The sequence below is a fragment of the Siphateles boraxobius genome, unplaced genomic scaffold (genome assembly GCF_051911475.1).
Source record: "Siphateles boraxobius isolate OS27281-9 unplaced genomic scaffold, OSU_SipBor_1 7, whole genome shotgun sequence".
Taxonomy (NCBI): Eukaryota; Metazoa; Chordata; class Actinopteri; order Cypriniformes; family Leuciscidae; genus Siphateles; species Siphateles boraxobius.
Genome location: NW_027509197.1, coordinates 23,996,158 through 24,014,625, shown reverse-complemented (window position 1 = coordinate 24,014,625; position 18,468 = coordinate 23,996,158). Strand labels below are relative to the sequence as shown.

Here is an 18,468-nt window from a genome sequence, read left to right as displayed (position 1 = left end):
TAAATGAGAACATTCACAACGAGAACATGTCACTCACCACGCCCAGTTACTTGTACCGCCCCCTTTTCATCCCATTAGCCACGCCCACAAAGCTGTATGACAGGGAGCACGTGAAAATGCATTGATTTGGTTGTGCCAGCTTTGAGCTTATATGTTTTCATATGTCAGTGAAATGTTTGCTCTCAAAAACAGAATATTTTGTAGTCTGAATTTTGCAAGATGTTGCCAAAGGAGGAATTTAAGGTGAGTCGCAAAGTTTGCCATAAACAAGAAATATGGTTTGCTGCTTAATCATTTTATTCATCATTAATATTAACAAATATTATTAGGCTACATTTCATAATGATCAACAGACAATTGATTTAAATATTAAGAAGTCATCATGAGTGTCGTGAAAGTTTGAATAATGTTCTCGTTTTAATGTATAATAACACTTTAATGTAAAGTACTTAATTTTAATTAATACATTTTATTAATGAGTAATTGGCCAATAACACTGATATTTTTTAACAAAACATTAACATTTAACATTTAACATGTATTCTTTAGATTCTAATACTTTAGAAGTTTTTAACCATTTCTATATATTTTCTATATATTTATATATAGAAATAACCTATACAATTTATTCTTTCAATTTATGACGTCATGAAATCTGAATAATAATTTGAAAATGTTATTTAAAATGTTGTTTTAGATTAACTAATTTCATAAAGTGTGTTTGAGTTTTCTTTTCTCTTCTTTTTTTTCTAATATTCAAGCAGTTTTACGTCTGTATCATGCGTATTTCATGTCCACAGAGTGGGGAAAGCAACTTTGGAGAGTGTTAACCTGAAGGGCAGCAGCTTTCTAACACTAAAGGACTTTAATGCAGAGGAAATTAAACATATCCTGTGGGTTTCTGCTGACCTAAAGCATCGAATAAAGCACAAGGGCGAGGTACTGCAAGATATACTGCAACTGCTGAACTTACTGATTGGAAATCTCACCATTTCAGGACTTATAAACAATGTTCATTTATTCCTCTTTTTATGTACAGTATGTCCCATTACTTCAAGGCAAATCTATTGCCATGATATTTGAAAAGAGGAGCACTAGGACCCGCATATCCACTGAAACAGGTGCCATTCAGTGTTCGAGCTTGTGAAAGGGCTTATATTTATCAGTACGGTCTCTGAACAAAATGAATGAATGGAACGATACAGAACAAAGGATTTGACACATAGACAGTTTCTCTCTCTCTTTTTCACTAGGCTTCTCTCTGTTGGGTGGCCATCCATGTTTTCTCACACCCCAAGATATTCATCTAGGCATTAATGAAAGCACCACAGACACGGCCAGGTCTGAATTTAAACACAATGTAAATGTAATGCTTAGATTCAATACCGTGAGGCCTTGACATGGTCTTAAATGTGGGTGTGTATGTATGGCAGGGTGCTTTCTGGTTTGGCAGATATCGTGTTAGCTCGGGTGTATAGTCACTCATCTCTGGAGCTCCTGGATAAAGACGCTTCTATACCAATCATCAATGGCCTGTCTGACCTCTACCACCCTATACAGATTCTGGCTGACCTACTGACACTGCAGGTACAAATTCACTGACACTTACATACATAAACTGAAGTACATTCACTCATGCATTCTTTTTCAATCTTACAGGAGCACTACGGCTCATTAAAAGGCCTCACTCTGGCTTGGATAGGTGATGGAAACAATGTACTTCACTCCTTCATGATGTCATTGGCTAAACTAGGTGTCAATCTAAAAGTGGCCACACCCAAGGTTTGCGCCACTTTCAGAACTGTGTCATATACATGCATACTGTCACTATTCCTGTCTTGTGTTCCCCTTGTCTTGTGTGGACCTTCATGTTATTTCCCGTTCTGTGCCATGTTTTGTAGTTCTTTGTAGTTTTTCTTGTTGATTAGTTCCTGATTGTTTCCAGGTGTGTCTTGGCAATCTTTGCCAATCTCAAGAATTTGCCAATCTCCCCTTGTGTATATACCCCAGTGTTACTCATGTGCTTTGTCTGGTGTTGTCCTTTAACAATTGTTGGATGTTTCGTTGATGTTCTCAGTTCTTCTCCTTGGGTTTTCTTTGGCCCCTCTGCAGAGCCCCTCTGCATGCCTCAGACGGACACATTGAGTGTGCTACATGCCTGGGAGCCGGACACGAGGACCTCCTCCTGTTTCCCGCCCTCCTCAAACCGCAGAGGAAGAAACGGCAGGGTCAGAGGATAACTGAGCGCTCAGAGATGAGCGAGCCCATGCCAACGCAGTCCCCAAATGCCATGCAGCACCTAGCCACTCGGGAAAAAGCCTGGGAAGCCTTCCCCGATGTGTCAAAATGGGTACTAAACATAACATAACAAGGTTACTCGCTACAGTTTGCTCGCAGGCCGCCCTGCTTTCATGCTGTGGTCGAAACTTCGGTGAGGAGCAACGTAGCTCACGTCCTCCGCACCGAAGTGCTAAGACTAATAACGAAAGGGTTCCTCCACCATTACGGGAGTCAGGCTTTTACAGCTGTTACTTCCTCAAACAAGGCCCTCGTGAGACGGCCATTCAGAATGTTAACTACCCGCAAGTTCGCCCAGAGGATTGTTTTTTCTCAATGGATCTGAAAGACGCTTACTTTCACATCCATATAGCCCCCCATCACAGGCCATTCTTGAGATTCGCCTTCGAGGGGCAGGCTTATCAACACACGGTCCTGTCATTAAGGTTGTCCCTGGCTCCCCGCACGTTCACGAAGTGCAATGTTTGTCAATGTTTGTCGATGTTTGTCTTTGTTGGATACTGTCTACCATAGTGCATTAAGATTTGTGACTGGATGTAAAGCATCAACACATCATTGTACTTTGTACAAAATGACAAACTGGCCTTCATTGACAGTTAGGAGGCACATACATTGGCTTATTTTTATTTATAAGTCTATGCTGGATATGCTTCCTTCTTATCTTTGCTCCTATATGCCACGTAACATCAGTTCTTATAATTTGCGCTCCGGTAACTTATACTTGTTATCTGTACCAACGGTTCGTACAGAGCTTTGTAAGAAGGCTTTTAGTTATGCAGCCCCAGCCACCTGGAACACATTACAGACTGATTTGCAATTGCGAATTCTGATTTGTTTTGGTGAATTTAAACAACGCATGAAAGTTTTGCAAATAGATGCCATAAATTGTTGTCACTGTTTTTAAAATAACTAAATCATTTAAACGTATGGTAAGTATAAATTGTACTTTTAAGTAATCTGATGTTGTTTGTTGATGTATCTTGAGGATCTTGTTAAATGTTCCTTGTTGTTGTGCGTGTGCTTGGTGTTCGTATTTGTAACTGTGCACTGTTAATATGCTGCCATTTTGGCCAGGTCTCTCTTGAAAAAGAGGTTTTAAATCTCAATGAGATCAACTGGTTAAATAAAGGTTAAATAAATAAAAAAAATCTCTCTAGCTTACGCTTCAATGGGCCTACAATGTCCCATAGGCGTCAGAGCTTATTCCACAAGGGGCATGGCTTCTTCATGGGGTTGGTCCAGTAGTTTACCAATTGAAGACATTTGTGCGGCGACCGACAGATCTTCGCCGTCCACATTTGTGAGAATTTATAACTTGGAGGTGCCTTGTACTGCAGACACAAGTTCGTTCTATTTGAGAGGTCTTGGCCCCTAGGGGCTTAAGCCTCTTGTATTCCATTCGTGGGACCCGAATCCATCTGGTCCCGGTTGGATTCTGACTTGAGTTCTACTGTGAGCCTCAGACCAGCCTCAGGCAACGGTTCAGAGCGAAGTCTTCAGCTAATAGCATGGCGTTTTAAAATGGGTTCCCACTCCGTATAGCTAGGCAATACGAAGTGAATGTTCTAGAAAAGGAAGAACGTTCTCGGTTACTAATGTAACCTCGGTTACGAGTAGGGAACGAGTATTACGTAGCCAGCCGTGTTATTAAGCTTCCCGTTTGGGTACTGTCGCTTCAGTCAATTTAAACCTGATTCCTATGGCGACATGGGCTGCTTATAATAGTCAGCAGCCACGCCCATTCTGGCGCGCTTCGGCGGGAAGCGCAGTGATAGGTTTGTGCGTCATCGCTGCTTCGCCATAGGTTCGTGCAGTTTCCGCAACCCAGCCAATCAGCGAGCTAGACAGCTTTCTGTTGTACTGGCTCTGCAGCTGCACTGCGTTTTAAAATAAAGGCTTCAATATTCTTCGAGAAAAAGGTGTTCTCCCACTGCGTAGCTACGCAATACTCGTTCCCTGCTCTCAGGGAACCGAGTAGGTTTTCTTTGGTTTACTTTCTTTAGTTTACTTTCTTTGGTTTACTTTGGTTTAATAAAGTTCCCCTGCACATGGATACTGCCTCTGAGAGCACGTAACAGTACCATCTCTTTTTTTGCGAAAGAAATTAATACTTTTATTCATTGAAGACATTAAGTTGATAAAAATGTATTACGGTTTCCCCCAAAATATTAAACAGCACAACTGTTTTTTATCTGATAATAATAAGAAATTTTATTTGAGCATTAGCATATTAGAATGATTTCTGAAGGATCAAGTGACACTGGTACAGAAAAAATAACTTTGCCATCACAGCAATAAATTACATTTTGTAATAGCCTATATTAAATAGAAAAGAGTTTACTTGGTGAGCATAAGAGACTAAAGAGACTAAAATCATACTTACTTTTGAATGGTTCTATATATGTATATTTAATGTATTTTATTTTTTTATTTTAACTCGCACCACTCTGAAATTATTTTTCCTAAATTAACCTCTTCTCTTTATAGGGTTATGAGCCAGATGCTAACGTCACTCAAGAGGCTCAGCGTCTCTCTAAGCAGGTATAGACTACCCTACAATACAATTGTCTCTTTATAATATCTGCTTTATCTTTATAATGTATGATTTATATCATGGATTTTCATTATAGACATATGTGTTTGTCTATGTATGTGAAATGATTCTTTAATAATTGCCTTTAACAACACAATAAATCTGTGTAAAAAATGTTTTGTAGATTTTTTTTTTCCACTAGCTTATGTATAGTATCCAATGATTAGCTAATCATGATATCCATGCTATAGTATTGTACCAAGTTGCAATTCCTGACGGATCCAGTGGAGGCAGCACGGGACAGTAATGTGCTGGTTACTGACACTTGGGTGAGCATGGGCCAAGAGGAGGAGAAGAAGAAGAGACTGAAAGATTTCCATGGTTACCAGATCACAATGCAGGTAGACAAACATCATCAACTTTGTCTAGTTTGAGCTAGTCTAGTCCAGACTTTTCATTCCATTATGCCAGTATGATTTACTATGAATTATAATGCATTTATATGCAGCCTTGTTGTGGAAATTAAAAACTTGCTTCTGAATAGTGTTATGCATTTTTGTTTCTGTTGAATTGTTGACAGGCAGGAAGTGTGGCTGCACCAGATTGGACATTTCTACACTGTCTCCCACGTAAAGCAGAGGAAGTAGACAATGAAGTTTTCTACTCACCACGTTCCCTCGTGTTTAAAGAAGCTGAGAACCGCAAGTGGACCATTATGGTAAAGTGTGCCTATGTAAAGATGTGAGCATTAATAATGCATTTATGCTTGTTAAGTAATGTTTCTATGTGTTTTCTTCAGGGTTTGATGGTGTGCATCCTGACAGACTATAGGCAGGAAATTCCCAAACTCAAATTTTAAACAATTGGAAAAACAAAACAAAAAACCTAAACCAGCAGAATCGTGCTTTTGTATCATAAAATTAGTAATAATGTGTCTCAAAACTCTTTGAAAATAAGGGGTTTAACGGAGAGATAAACCATTAATTGTACTAAATTCATGAATTTATGGATTAATTGTATAAAAAAATAATTTTTACAACAAATTATTCAAGTATTTCAGTTGTGCAAATATCTGTATGACCTTTAGAGGGTGCTGTGACATTGTGTGAAATGGTATAATAAAACATTTGATATGTTCTGATTTCTTTAAATGACAAGAGGTCAGATGAACACTGCAAAAAAAATTTACAACAGAAATTGCACTAAACGAAAAAAAAATAAATAATTCAATTCATTTTCTTTTTCTACAATGGCCGTCATTGTATCTCTTAGGGTTTAAATGTAATTATGAGATGCAGCATTCATGTCACCTTAAATTGCTTATAAACATTTTACATAACAGATGGACTCACTCAGGTCATCCCTTGCATGTCTAACTCTGCACAGGACATACATACAATAGAGTCCAGCAGTGTAACATGATTCAGAGTGTGGTTTCATGTGGATTCATGCTTTTAAAACCACTGTGGTATTTTCATGTAATGTCTACTGATCTTATCACAATAAGAATTTTGTTTATTAGCATGAATGTTTAGTCATTGGGCATGCTTTGGTTGTTGTAGTTTTTCTTTTGTTTCCTTACTTTTCACTGGCAGCTGCCCTGCAGTTTCAGATCAGAGTGAGATCAGACTGATATGCACATGGGATATCAGATACATGTAGGCCTATTAAAAATACGTATTTGAAATACAAAATAAACTATCAACTAGTATCAAGTAGTTCAGGCCCCCCAACCCCAACTTTCCTGCTTGTGAGCTGCAACTGTACGCATTGAGTGAGCAAATTTTCTGCATTAATAAGGAATACGATAAGGTGAGGATGTCATGGTCGATCCTTGTTGATTAAGTTTAAATCTCAGCATTATTCAGATTTACCTTCAGTTAACATGAAGGAATAAAAGAGCACTGGCAAGGGGGAAAATAGTGTTAGCCAGTCAGTCTTGATAGTTAATTGGTCATTTGTTTTATCAATCTGCTAGGCAAATGTGTTTAAGCACAAATGTGTTTGCTACTGGGCGATATGATGATACTGTATCATGTTGGCAATATGAATCAATTTAACTTGTTCTACATTGTCTATATATTGCGGTATACTAATATGTGACGCTTTTAGAGTTAATAGTGATAATTTACTGAATGCCAAAATCACATCTATTTTGAAAATACAAAATATTGTATTTGTATTTACATTTTTTTCCCACACAGTATTTAGTATTTTATTTTGATACATTTCAACTGAGGTATTTTTATTATTTTAAATATTTGTATTTTTAATTTTAAATACATTTTCATGTGTTCATGCCCATCTCTGGATATCCAAAATAGTCAAAAGATGTTTGGGGGGGGGGGGGGGGGGGGTTTCAGTTTAGACTGAAACTATTAACAATGAAGTTAAGTGAAGACACACTGCATGAAAAAGAGACATTGTGGTACACTTTTGCAAATCATACATTTACAATGGTAAAATGCTCAGTGATTTTTGGGGTGAGGCATAGATAGACCTAGAACAAGGGTGGAGGTGAGAGGCAGAGCGGAAGAACAGGTTTCTAAATCATCCGAGACATTCTAGTCATTGCAAAGGTTTCTCAGCTTCCCTTTCTATGACTTGGTATGCAAAATTATTTAAACTGAAACCTTGCTGTGATCTTATCTTATATCTTATCTGGTTTTAACCCTTTTGTGGAGAACTTATTAGTCCCGAGTGTGTGTTTTAGTTTTTGGATGTACGGAATATCGTACCTACAGAATAATATGATAGTTATTCCAAGAAAGCCAAATATAGAAATAAGACCTTGTGATTTCTAACAGTTATATGTATGAAAATAGAAACCTTTTTAATAACAAAAATAGTAGATTAGCATTCTAATCATTTCATTTAAACCTGAATAATCCTCTTGTGTACATTTGTTGAACTGGACAACAAACCAAATCCCTTCTGGGCATTCAGATTCATTTTACAGGCCAGAAGGGACAGTTTCAGAGCATTTTACATAAGTCCATAAAGTGGAAAGCAGAAACATGCCCCCAAAACCCATTTTAATGACACAAATTAGACATCTTGTGAACTTATAAAGTATTAATGAAATGTGATGTTTCAATAGTTTGACAAATAAATCAACCTCGCAGACCAATCAGTTTATGAATAGGTTGTTTTTTTCAGAGAAAATCATTATAAGGTTGGTCTTTCTTAGCTCAGGAGACATTAATTGAGTTCTCAATTACTGTATGTTCCATCAGGATCAGCTTTGTCTCAGATGTTCATTTGGATAAATGAATATAGAGACACCTGAAAAAAGAATGGAGCTATAAAATGATGATGACTGTGTTGGAACGTGGAAATCTGTTGAGAAATGTTTAAATATAGGCAACCGAAATCTTCTAATGTTGAGACTGCACATCCGTATTGGCAAAATCTTGGCAGTTTGAGAAATTGTTGAGAACTCTTCTACTCTACAGAAAACTCTTCTTTAGGAGAAAACTGTAACAAGCAAAAGTTTCTTTCTCTCTATTGGATCTCATTGCCATCTGGAAGACATGACTGAGATAGAATCTCATATCTTATTTGTGATTTTCCCTTCCTGTTGGGTTCTTTCATTTTTGGCATGATATGACTTAAAATATTAATAGGCCTATTCATAACGTAAGCATGCAACTTTTGGCCTCAATATGTTGCTAATCAGAAAATAATTCTAAAGATTAGATTTTGTTATCAAGGGACATGGTAGGCCTATCCTACCGGCTATTATTTGCTCAAAAGGGGATATTTTAACTCTTATTAATGTTGTTAGCCTGCTATGACCGTAGAACTTAGATAGATAACATAGATAGAACTAGACCTATTAACATTAGGCTATGCATCATGTGTAGGCTCAATCTTGAAAATCATAGTATATATAAATATAAAATCCAATTTGGTGCAACAACATTTCACATGCCCTCACAGCAGCTTATGCAACACTATGTAGCTTAAATAATTATGCAACAAATTGATCCATGCACTTTTGTGCCGCTCCCTGTGTAGTCTATCTATGGGCCGTGCGGAGGTTTCTGTCTTGCTGTTGGAATCTGGTTGTGTTCGACCAGACCAGATCAACAGGTTTCGGTTACGCCCAGGAGCTGAAAACGTACTGGTATATAAAGGCATAAAGTATGCAGATGTTCATAAGAAACCTAAACACACCAGAGAGAAACATACAGAGTAAACTACTCTCGAATTAACTCTCATAATCCACCAAAATGCAGATGTCCGAGCCCCTCAGCCAGAAGAACGCTCTCTTCACGGCGATGAACCGCTTCATCGGCGCCGTCAACAACATGGACCAGACGGTCATGGTGCCAAGCCTGCTGAGAGATGTGCCGCTGGACCAACAGACCGAGGAGCAGAAGCTAACCAATGTTATGGGTAGCTATCTGCGGGATGCTGAGGATGACATGTACAGCTATTACAGCCAGCTCAAGTCTATCCGGAACAACATCGAATGGGGAGTCTTGCGCGCAGAGGAGCAGAGGCGCAAGAAAGACTCTCCTGCGCCGGAGCCAGTGCATACAGAACCGGACAGCGACACGGATCTGGAGCAGCTCCTGCAGTACCATCTGAAGGGCTTGCATGGGGTGCTGTCCAAACTTACAAGCCAAGCCAACAACCTGACCAACCGATACAAGCAGGAGATTGGCATTGCTGGCTGGGGACAGTGAACTGCATCATGAAGGATCCATGTTTTTAAATATGGTGAACAATTCTGATCTAATATGATCTATTCTGCCTTTGTGGAAGAGACAAAATGGACTGACCGAACAGATGTTAAACTGTCAAAAGTTAAAATTCAAGGCAAAGCGAGAGGGGGAACTGGGTTTTGTAGTAGCCTAGTATTAGCGTTGATCACTGACAAATTGTAAGAGCTGCTTCCTGTCTTATGACGTTATATTTGCACTGGCAGTTTCTCTTTTTTACAAAAACAAAACAAAATCTCCGTTGAAATAGCTGGCTGCCATACCTTACCTTGATATTTAAATCTATTTATGGATTATGTATAATTGAAAGCTTTTATTTTTTCATTCTTCTGTAAAGTTGTTGTCCTATGATGTTACTGTGTTCCAGAGGACTGATGACTTTAAGAACTAAATGTATGATAGTTTGTTTATGTGAAAATTCCTTTACATGAAGCAGAAACTCCTGGTAACGTTTCCTGTTAATGGCCTTAAACTATCTGTGAATCATCCTGTGAATCAATGACGTGGACAACTCTGAAAATCACTGCTTGTGTGTCATGATGAGTTCCATGAGATTCTTGGTTAAATTGTGCCTAAATGCCAGTGATAAAAACATTTTCTGTTTTGTATTGAATTGTTTTTTTATAACAATTATAAAGTTTTGTAATTTGAATATCTGTGGTTGTTTATTATTCATTCATGCTCAAAAATCCATAATTAACTGGTGCACACACACTGTACCATGTCCTTACTCCTCAGTCCTTAGTTCTTACACAAGTCTATCATCTTTCATTTCTGAGACTGATGGGTTAGGGATAATGACATAAAATAATAATCAGTTCTAATTTAATCTAATAAAATGAAATTTACCATTTCAATTTCTATTTAGTAGCTATGTATGCGAGTACGTATATTATGAACATTAAGAAAGACATGTGTCTCAAAAAACTAAAATACAATAATTTTAATAATGGAAGTAATTTATTTTATAATATATTTAAATGTAAACAACTGAAGTTTTTCTTGAACAAAGACTTATTGTTCAAAGATACCGAAGATTCTTCTTTTTTGGACCTAAACCTAAACAGACATTTTGACAAAGTGAACTGCCACACTAGGTTCCTTGGATTAATCTAAATCCCCTTGCTTTCACTCTACTAAATGTTTCATACCATATTATGAAAACATAAGACACACACACTATTCCAGAAAATGAATAAACAATTAAATAGCCTATCATGAATAGTCTTATCCATTTATTTTCATTAAAATAAAATAAGTTAATCAATAACATGACCTCAATGTATAAACAACAGCTAAGTAGAAAATATAATGTGTATATGAAAACGACTGGCAGTAACTTTTTGCGAAGGAAAAACTTAATCGCGTTTCGTTTATTGTTGTGTTGTTTGTCCCAGTGTGCACGCCTTATGTGTCAATGGGGACGTGGTTTTCTCATCATGTGCGTTGTCCACATCAAAATATTAGTTAGTAAAAAGGAAGAATAATAATGGGAGATGAGCATCCAGTCCAGGTTAACAACACTAGCAGCTCCCGCTGTACTTTCTTTAACGCAGTGCATGATGACTATCGATGTGTAAGTGTAAACTTGTTTTAAACATTAATGTAATGCTAACTTGTTAGCCCTCATGCTAATCACAACATGACATCATTCTTTCCAGGCATGAATATTTTCACTAGTAGTTTTCTCCTAGACGTGAAAGTAAGAAAGTATGGTGATTGATAATAATTCAATTTTAGTTAAACATTCTTGTGGAAAGTATATTAACTTAGATGGCTCATGGTGAGGTAAGTTCATTTGTATAAATTAATTATTGGGACAAACCAACCAACACACGAGCAGGAAAATGGTTTAGATTTCTTTGGTGAATGGTTGCAAAGTGTCTAAAAGAACTTTATAGTGTTAAAAATGTAAATGAAAAATAGGGAAATCAAGACGACTATTTAAAATGTAAAGAAAAATGTGAACGTGCTTTTGAAAGCGTTCTACGGTAGCACTTCATGGAATTAAAGGGATAGTTCACCCAAAAATGAAATTTCTGTCAATATTTACTCACCCTCAAGTTGTTCCAACCCTGTATGAATTTCTTTCTTCTGCTGAGCACAAAATAAGATATTTGGAGGAATGTTTGTAACCACACGGTTGTGGAGCACCATTGAAAAGATATATGGAAGTCAATGATGTTGCAGAAACATTCTACAAAATACCTTCATTTGCGTTAAGAAGAAATAACAAACTCAAACAGGTTTAAGACAACACAAGGGTGAGTAAAGGATGAGATAGTTTACATTTTTGGGTGAAGTATCCCTTAATGTCATAGAACTTTATTTTCCTGATTGTCATTTTAGTTTTCATTATATTTTTATGTATGTATTTTAATCCTCAGGATGTGATTCTTAAAGTGAAAAGAGCCACAGGGACATTTTCATTAGTGGCATGGTGAGTGGATTTATATTGCACTGAGCTTCTTTGTTTTAAAGTGACTTTTGAGCATTCTTAACTGACTTAAATTTTCCTATCTTTAGCTTTTTCATGCTCTTTGTGATATGGCTGCTGCGCAGATATAACTCTTTGGCTCAGGTACAGTGTGTGTTTGATTTGAATTGCCAAGATACATACACTAGTGTTTAAATGTTTGGTGGCAGTAAGATCTTTTTTTCTTCATTAATTTTTTTCTTCAAATTAATACAATTCAGCAAGGATGCATTACATTTTGCCAGTGACAGTAAAGATGTTTTGTTACAAAAAAAGCAGCCCAACTGTTTTCTACATTGATGATTATAATAATAATAAAATGTTTCTTGTACAACAAATCAGAAGATTTAAGTTATAAGAACATATTGAAGACTGGAGTAAATTTAGTTTGCTATCACAGGAATAAACATATTTTAAAATGTATTAAAATAGTAAACCGGGTTTCACTTTATTTTGATGGTCCCTTTAACACATTCTGTTGACTATAAGTAACATTGCACCTACATGTCTGCTAACTCTCATTAGAGTGTTAGTAGAGTATTAGTAGACTAGTTGGGTTAGGGTTAAAATAAGTTGACATGTAGTTGAAAAGTTACTTATAGTCAGTAGAATGTCTGTTGGAGGGCCATCAGAATATAGAGTTAACAGATATGAAGCAGATCGTCTACTAATATTCTAATGAGAGTTACTTGACATGTAGCTGCAAAGTTACTTATAGTCAACAGAATGTTCACAAGGCACCATCAAAATAGTGTTACTGTAAACTGTTATTTTAAATTGAAAAGTGCAGTCTGGTTGAAGAGTTCGTTCAAAAACATAAACAACTCCAAACTTTTGAATGGTAGTGTAATTACCCAATATAATTAGAAATTTAGTAAAGTTCTAGTAATTGTCATATTCTGTCTTATTGTTGATTATTATGAATTATTTTAAATAACATTGTATCTCTTTTTTTCTGTATGTTATAATCTCTCTCCTTTCCTTTTTTTTTCTCCAGAAAATGGTAGTCAGTCTGACAGTAGCTGCATTTTTTGACAGTGTTTCATATGTTATGGTAAGTTGTGTTGATTCATTTGTGTGTATGTTTGAGAGAGAGATACATATGTAAGCAGAGAGTAATTATTCAAACTAATGTTTGTTGAAAACTGTTTTTTTTTATCCCTCTTTAATAACTTATTTCATTGCACCTTTTCTTTTCCTCTCACCTGCAGGGAGAGTCTCATCCTGAGGGTTCTCTGTGTAATTTTCAAGCGTGGTGGCTCACATATTTTGGTAAATTTGGCAACTGATTAAAAGATGTTTGTTTATATGTATACTGTCATATTAAAGGGTCAGTTCACCAAAAAATGGTTAAGGCATTAATTACTCCCACGCTTTCGTTCATCTTCTGAAAAAAAGAAGAAGATTTTTTTGAGCGCTTTCTGTACTCTCCACAGACAGCTACGCAACAACCACTTTGATGCTTCAAAAAGTTCATAAAGTGATCATAAAACTAATCCATATGAATTAAGATTAAAATTTATTTAATTAATTTTCTGAAGAGACTTGATCACTTGATGATGAACGGATTGAATTTAGGCTTTTATTCACAAACTTTGATCAGCGAACATAAACAGAAGCTCAACTGAACCTGCTTGGTGCGCGATAACAGGCGTCTTGCGGAAGCTCAAGCGTGCTGCATAACACACGAGAATGAAGATCATTGATTCTTGCGGAAGCTCAAGCGTGCTGCATAACACACGAGAATGAAGATCATTGATTCTTGCAGAAGCTCAAACGTGATGCGTGACACGAGAATGAACCTCATTGGTTCTTGCGGAATCTCAAACGTGATGCGTAACACACAAGAATGAACCTCATTGGTTCTTGCGGAAGCTCAAATGTGATGCGAAACATACAGAATGAACCTCAACAGGTCATCACATGCTTGAGCTTCCGTTTACCACAACTGATGTGTGAGTGGATGAATGTTGTGTGAATGTGAATAAAAGCCTAAATTCAGTTCATCATAAAAAGAAAATTTGGATTCAATTCATATGGATTAGTTTTACGATCTCTTTATGAACTTTTTGAAGCGTCAAAGTGGTAGTTGCATAGCTGTCAGTGGAGGGACAGAAAGCTCTCAGATTTCATCGAAATGATCTTAATTTGTTTTCCGAAATGAACGAAAGTCTTATGGGTTTGGTACGACATGCGGGTGAGTAATTAATAACATAATTTTCATTTTTGGGTGAACTATCCCTTTAATGTATATAATAAGGTATAATAAGATTATTTAATTTAGTCATTGATGTACCTAGTAGAAGACATTTAAACCCAAAAATTCACACCACAAAAAAAACATGTACAGTATGATATTTGTGAATAAAATGTGTATTTATGCCAGACAAGTGTGAATATGAAGTAACTCTAGAAATTGCAGTGCATCAAAATAGAAAGATTACATCCTTTGTAGTCTGATGTCATGATAGATTGATGTTGTTATAGGTTTTGACTTTTTTTTTAGACTGGACTGCACTGGTATGGGTGTGTCTTATTACTTTCAATCTCTACCTGAACCTGGTGAGAGAAACCAGAACTGAACATTATGAGATGTGAGTCAATCTACAATACACAAAAAAAAAACAAATTTAGTTGTGTGAAATACTTATATAAATATATAAGTATTCCTAACAAGTGGATGTGTTTCTCAGACCGTACCATGTGGTGGCGTGGGGGGTTCCTCTGCTCATGTCTACCCTCCCACTGATGGCTGGATACTATGGTCCTGCTGGAGCCTGGTGGTATATGATCTTTCATTTTTGATATAAATTGCAGTTGTATCACTACAGTAGTCATCAGTCCTTTCTGTCTCATTCTTTTCTGCAGTTGGATTACAGATAATCATGTTGGATGGAGGTTTGGCATGTAAGTTTGTAATGTTCAGCATGTGTATGAAATGCGTGTAGTTTCTAGGGGTGAATCTGGGTTTCAGAAATGTAACCATGTTATGAGTTTCATCACATTTCGGAGGTTCACGCAGCTCATCATGCTATTTGAATCTCAGGAATTTCCGTTCTCAATCTGACAGGTTTTTGTGCATGCTGGAGCTGCTTAGAATATTTTTCACTCTAATTATGTAAAGTTTATTACTGTGTTATTTAACACACTGGTAAACACTGGCCAAAGATATATTTAGACACCTAAAATGCATGAATGCTTTTGCTTTACATAACTATATATATATTTATATGGATGCACAAAATATTGTTTCCATGTTGGTTATTAGCCAAAATTTAAATTATCCATATCGGTCGATATTAAATATTTAATTGTTCATTCTAATTTTCTATAAATTTACATTAACACATTTTTAAATAATAAAACGTATTAAATATTTGATTGTTCATTCTAATTTTCCATAAATTTAAATTTACACAAATTTACACAATAATAAAACTTATTAATAATGTTAAAACTTTAGCAAATCTAAAAATGAATATCCTACTTTTTATAATACTTTTTCATACTGTTAAAGTATTTTAAAATATTCTGATGCTTAAATTCAGTTGTAGCATTTAAAATGATTGATTTTACTTTTTTTCTTTTACAAATATAATTGTATTTACAAAAAGTATTGATTTGAGTTTTTAGGATTTATTTGAAACTTTAGACAAATTATAAATATATATTAAATCATATATCTTAGATATACTATATTATGTAATTATTACACTATATATTATGTATATAATGTAATATATACTTTATATACATAATGTATGCATTACATTTTATATATATATATGTGTTTGTGTAATGTATACATAATAATGTAGTAAATAAGGATAGCACAAGCGCACTATATAGGGAACGTAAGTGTCCAAATACTTTTTGAGCCCTCTGTTTGTGTATTGTCTTGTTTGAGATTGTTTGAGTCTTGTAGATTTATTTATTTATAATATTCAAAACACTGTAAATAATAATCTGGAAATCTGAAAATGTCTATTCTGACTAAACCCAACAGTGATAGTTTTATTCTCATATATTTATATTTTTATTTTTTATTCTTATAATTTGTAGTATTATGTTTCATGTTGTATTTGTATTTGTATATGTCCACTGGAAGCCTCAGTACCAAAACAAATTCCTTGTGTGTGCAAGCACACTTGGCAATAAAGCTCTTTCTGATTCTGATTCTGATTCTGAGGTGTAAAGTATTTCTTTGTTTTGTTTTTTTTGCAGATGGTACGTCCCTCTGTTTAGCCTGATTATCCTCATGATCTGCTGTTATGCTCGAATCATCTGTGTGGCCAACGAGAGGGTGAGTGAATGTGGCTCACAAACATCAGCTAAAAAATTGTCCCACTACTTCCAAAATTTAATTTCATGGCAATTTTAGGTCCAACTTAGGTGTGTAATTCAAAGTCATCTTGAACAAAGCACTTTTCTTTTCTCCTCCCTGTTCTCTGTAATGCTGACGTGCCGCGGTAAGGCTGAGAGTGAACTTTTTGCATGTCTGGCAGATTCTTCCAGACACTGACGCAATAAGTCAGGCTATACATGCTCATGTACGAGCAAACACCCGTGTAATCTGCACAGGTCTCATGGGGGGACTTTCAGCATTGTGCAGTACGCACCACATTATGATCCATGCATTATGAGTGTAAATGCATGTTTAAAGTGGCTGTCTTTATTTTAGATGCGGTCCTGGTTAGGCACCTTTAATCCTAAAAGAGAGAGGAGAAAGGTAAGCGTGTGTATTAGTGCATGTGCAAATATTACAGTCCTGCCATCCACTGGTTTATACATCAGTAATGTATCATTATTTCTTCCTGCAGATCTCTCTAGCTGAAGAGATCAGACCGTTGAAGTGGTATCCCTCTGTCTATCTACTTGTCTCTATCTTCCCCCTAATAAATCGGTAACTGTGCGTTTTGTTTTTTTGCCATATTTTACATACTGAACCTCATGGATGTGATCTGTATTTATATGGATTTCCATATTTTCCAAATGTTAGCTGATCACATACCTTATAGTTGTGGATGCATCTTTGTGCTTGTGCGCATGATCTGCGTGTGTGTTTCTGCAGACTTCATAATGCTGCTTACCCAGAGGACCCTGTGTTTTCTCTGACATTACTGCACGTACTCAGTGCACCATTGCATGGACTTGCAAATGCTCTCGTCTTCGGTAAGGACACCTGGAGTCAACTGAGTTCAACAGGAATAAAGGTACAGTTCAAACTCACTGGTCTCAGCCATGGATGGCTGTGATTGGTCTACCTATATGACAGTCAGACAGCCCCTTCCTGTATCATTTTAGTTACTAGGCAGCATAAGCAACAATGCATACCAGACACATTTGTGTGGTTTGATTTCAATCTCTCATTCACATAACGCATGCGTTTTCCACAGATGGCGATCCAGTCTCGACTGTGTGACAGCACAAGGATTGGAGAGTACCATGCCACGAATGTAAGATACACACATGACCTTGATACACACTCCGATTCTGATGATGAGGACAACAATGTCATCTTTTACAGTCCGGACATGATCTTAAAAGACAGGGGACCTTTGGAAAGTGTTTAGAAAAGAATTGTGTATGTGTGCCTTTAAAGAGTTACATTCAGTGTTTCTGTTGCAGATTTTATGTCGACATTTTAAAATATGTATTATGATTATTGGAAAAACGAAAAAAAGAAAATGGTTGATATAACGTCTTCCTTTGCCTTTAATAATGGGTAGTATCATAACATTTGTTTGTACTGTATTAATGTGGGAAAGCTGTCATTCAAGCTTTTTACCACATGAAAGTAATATATTTTGTTGTAAATAATGGAATTAAAGACTGCCTTTTCATTCATCTGAATATTTCAGACATTATATAATTTGAGAAAATTTGAGCATGTTTTACTATCATATTTATGAAAATGTATGCTATATTTTTGTATTGTTTACACATTCAACACATTTTTAATACAAATCTAATAACATTTCTCTCATTTTTGTGTCTTTTGCCTAGTAGAATGACTTGGCACTCTATCTTGAGTTAATCAGCTAATTAACTGAGTTCTAGATATTGAATCTCAGCACTTAAATCACGATGATTAATGAGAAAGCCCTGTGAAGTAAGACATGCTTCTCATGATAAGAGCGTTATAAAAGTTCCTCGATATAAAACAGTGATATAAGCTTAAGAGTTTGAGTCTGTTTGTGTAACTTTGTCTTCCGGAATCTACTTTAAACAATACTGACACCGTGTGGACAGAAGTGTGAACACTATTCTCGTCAGAAATAAACAACATTTATCGCTCTATATCTAGCTTTATGAAATAAGAATCCAAAAAGTTGATTCTAAAAGTGTATTTAAATATAATTTAAAGTGTTCAATAAACTATAAGCAAAAGAAGAGGTATTCATAAAAAGTACTTTTGCTGTTCTGTTTTC

At 36.0% G+C, this 18,468-nt stretch overlaps 3 protein-coding genes across 3 annotated transcripts; all 3 read left to right on the top strand.

The window, feature by feature from the left end:
* The first annotated feature begins 78 nt into the window (after nucleotides 1-78).
* Nucleotides 79-5,782, top strand: otc (ornithine transcarbamylase). Its single transcript, XM_077216530.1, has 10 exons — nucleotides 79-243; nucleotides 801-939; nucleotides 1,040-1,121; nucleotides 1,254-1,341; nucleotides 1,434-1,587; nucleotides 1,660-1,782; nucleotides 4,786-4,839; nucleotides 5,083-5,232; nucleotides 5,412-5,549; nucleotides 5,631-5,782. Exons 1-10 carry the CDS (start codon nucleotides 152-154, stop codon nucleotides 5,688-5,690), a joined length of 1,080 nt encoding a protein of 359 aa, XP_077072645.1. The 5' UTR covers nucleotides 79-151; the 3' UTR covers nucleotides 5,691-5,782.
* Nucleotides 5,783-8,953: 3,171 nt separating this feature from the next.
* On the top strand, nucleotides 8,954-10,213 carry mid1ip1a (MID1 interacting protein 1a). The gene has a single exon (XM_077216545.1). The coding sequence runs from the start codon at nucleotides 9,067-9,069 to the stop codon at nucleotides 9,523-9,525; it is 459 nt and encodes a 152-aa protein (XP_077072660.1). The 5' UTR covers nucleotides 8,954-9,066; the 3' UTR covers nucleotides 9,526-10,213.
* Nucleotides 10,214-10,947: 734 nt separating this feature from the next.
* LOC143723759 (uncharacterized) lies at nucleotides 10,948-18,014 on the top strand. Its single transcript, XM_077216532.1, has 13 exons — nucleotides 10,948-11,137; nucleotides 11,949-12,001; nucleotides 12,088-12,142; nucleotides 13,035-13,091; nucleotides 13,249-13,309; nucleotides 14,544-14,631; nucleotides 14,731-14,820; nucleotides 14,906-14,944; nucleotides 16,262-16,340; nucleotides 16,719-16,766; nucleotides 16,858-16,940; nucleotides 17,109-17,250; nucleotides 17,434-18,014. The coding sequence occupies exons 1-13, from the start codon at nucleotides 11,051-11,053 to the stop codon at nucleotides 17,608-17,610; spliced, it is 1,059 nt and encodes a 352-aa protein (XP_077072647.1). The 5' UTR covers nucleotides 10,948-11,050; the 3' UTR covers nucleotides 17,611-18,014.
* Nucleotides 18,015-18,468: the final 454 nt, after the last annotated feature.